Genomic DNA, 2,128 nt, shown 5'->3' on the forward strand with positions numbered 1-2,128 from the left:
ATTTTAAGTATTTTTTTTTTCTTTTATTGTTAAATGTTAATGAGAAAGCGTAAATTGTAATTGTGTAAGATCTACGTGGCCCTTTGAACCACGTAACTAGCGTTTATGCTGCGTTTGAAAACTATCGTGTACATACTTTTACGATTCTCTTACTTTAACCTCTATTTAAGGTATTCAAATGCAAATTTAAAAGAACCAATAAACTGATAAATTTGATATAAAAAACACTAATTAATGGGTGTAAAATAGATTAACGTATTAGAATATTGTTCCAAGCAAATGAAATGTTGTTTCCGTTATATATTAAATGTTTGCGATATTGAAGTTGTAATACGATTTAAAGACTTATTCCTTTGTTCTTCACTTTATTCTTGGCCCTGTGCAGCGGCGGCGGGGTTCACAATATCATCTCCTCTCTTTTTTGAACCGGAGACAATATCGTCAATACGCAGCAGCAAAATTGCAGTCTCCACAGCTGTCTTATAAGTCTGCAGTTTCACAGCCAATGGCTCCCAAATACCTTTTACATTCATATCAACAATTTCACCGGATTCACCATCGATACCCCAAGCGCAAACAGCATCACCTATAATAAAAAATTAGCAAATTGATAACTTCTACCCTATTCTATTCGCCTCTCACCTGAATGGGAAGCATGTTTTGCACGCAGAGCGGTTAAAGTACGTATGGTATTAGCACCACAGTTCTGTGCCAGAGTTCGAGGTATGATTTCCAAAGCATGTGCCACAGCGGTGTACGGGCCTTTGAGCTGTTTACGCGATAGCAATTGTGATACAGCCATTTCGATGGCACCACCTCCAGCTACCAAACGAGGCTCTATAATCAAATTACGAGCTACATGAAGTGCATCTTGCAGATTACGTTCTGTTTCATTTAAAATATCTTTTGAAGCACCGCGCAGCAGAATAGTACACGCCTTCGGATCTTTGCAGTTGGTTATAAATGTGAAATATTCATCTCCAAACTTCTTGATCTCAAAAAGTCCGGCGCCAGTACCGACATCTTTCTCCGTCAATTCTTCTGTGCGGTTCACAATTGTAGCTCCACAAGCACGTGCAATACGCAGATTGTCTGTTTTGCGCAAACGGCGTATAGCAGTAATGCCGGCCTTTAACAAGTAGTGCTGCGCCAAGTCGGACACACCCTTTTCCGTGAACACAATGTCTGGTTTGACAGCAATGATGTCAGCGCAGATACGTTGTACAAACTCTTCTTCTATTTGGAGCATGCGTGTGAAATCCTGCTCACCAATGATCTCGACGTTTGTCTGAGATTCGCCTTTCTTGTACTCAAGTGAGCAATCCAACAGCACAATGCGTGGATTTTCAATGTAACGACGCATCTTGGGATGTGTAACGTCTTTGTTGATCATGACACCTTTAAGTACACATGACTCATCGATACTGCCACCTGGAATTTTCTCAACTTTGGCGTATCTAAAATTATATAGAATTACGTGAGATTATAAATTGAAAATGTATTTAGATATAAACATACCGCTTAATGTCAACCTCTAGCCGGCCATTTTCATTTAACGCAACAGTACCAACGGCGTCCAGCGCGATTTTTACAGCTAAATCAGACCACTTTCCAATAAATTTTGTGCCCACGCATGTCTTAACAACTTCAGCCATTTTATCCTTGTTATTTACGTCCAGTGGAACACTCAGGTCCGTTTGTAAGTGCTTAATGATATCTTCCAATGCCTCACGATACGCACGAATTATGACAGTAGGATGAATCTGTTGCTGCAAAAATTGCTCAGCAGCAGCTAGCATCTCACCAGCCAATACAATTACAGAAGTTGTACCATCGCCCACCTCTTCGTCTTGTGTACGGGCAATTTCAATCATGCTCTTAGCAGCTGGATGCTGAACCGTAATTTCACGTAAGATGGCATTACCGTCATTTGTCATTACGATGCCTCCCATGGGATCCATAAGCATTTTTAACATAGCCTGTGGACCTAGGCAGGTGCGTATAACATCAGCAATAGCCTTTCATAGGAAAATATATTCGGTATATTATCATGTGTTCAAGACTATTCACTTAAAATTAGTATACTGCTATGAGTCACGCCTGAACTCACCTTTCCGGCATTGATATT

At 40.1% G+C, this 2,128-nt stretch overlaps 1 protein-coding gene across 1 annotated transcript; it reads right to left on the reverse strand.

Annotated features, from left to right (window-relative positions):
• Positions 1 to 264: 264 nt before the first annotated feature.
• On the reverse strand, positions 265 to 2,122 carry LOC108355724 (T-complex protein 1 subunit gamma-like). Its single transcript, XM_017606861.1, has 4 exons — positions 2,111 to 2,122; positions 1,519 to 2,018; positions 643 to 1,457; positions 265 to 586 (listed from the first exon to the last, which is right to left on the reverse strand). Exons 2-4 carry the CDS (start codon positions 1,974 to 1,976, stop codon positions 366 to 368), a joined length of 1,494 nt encoding a protein of 497 aa, XP_017462350.1. The 5' UTR covers positions 1,977 to 2,018; positions 2,111 to 2,122; the 3' UTR covers positions 265 to 365.
• Positions 2,123 to 2,128: the final 6 nt, after the last annotated feature.

This window comes from Rhagoletis zephyria, unplaced genomic scaffold, assembly GCF_001687245.7.
Source record: "Rhagoletis zephyria isolate East Lansing unplaced genomic scaffold, Rhagoletis_zephyria_1.1 Rzeph_scaffold_49276, whole genome shotgun sequence".
Lineage (NCBI taxonomy): Eukaryota > Metazoa > Arthropoda > Insecta > Diptera > Tephritidae > Rhagoletis > Rhagoletis zephyria.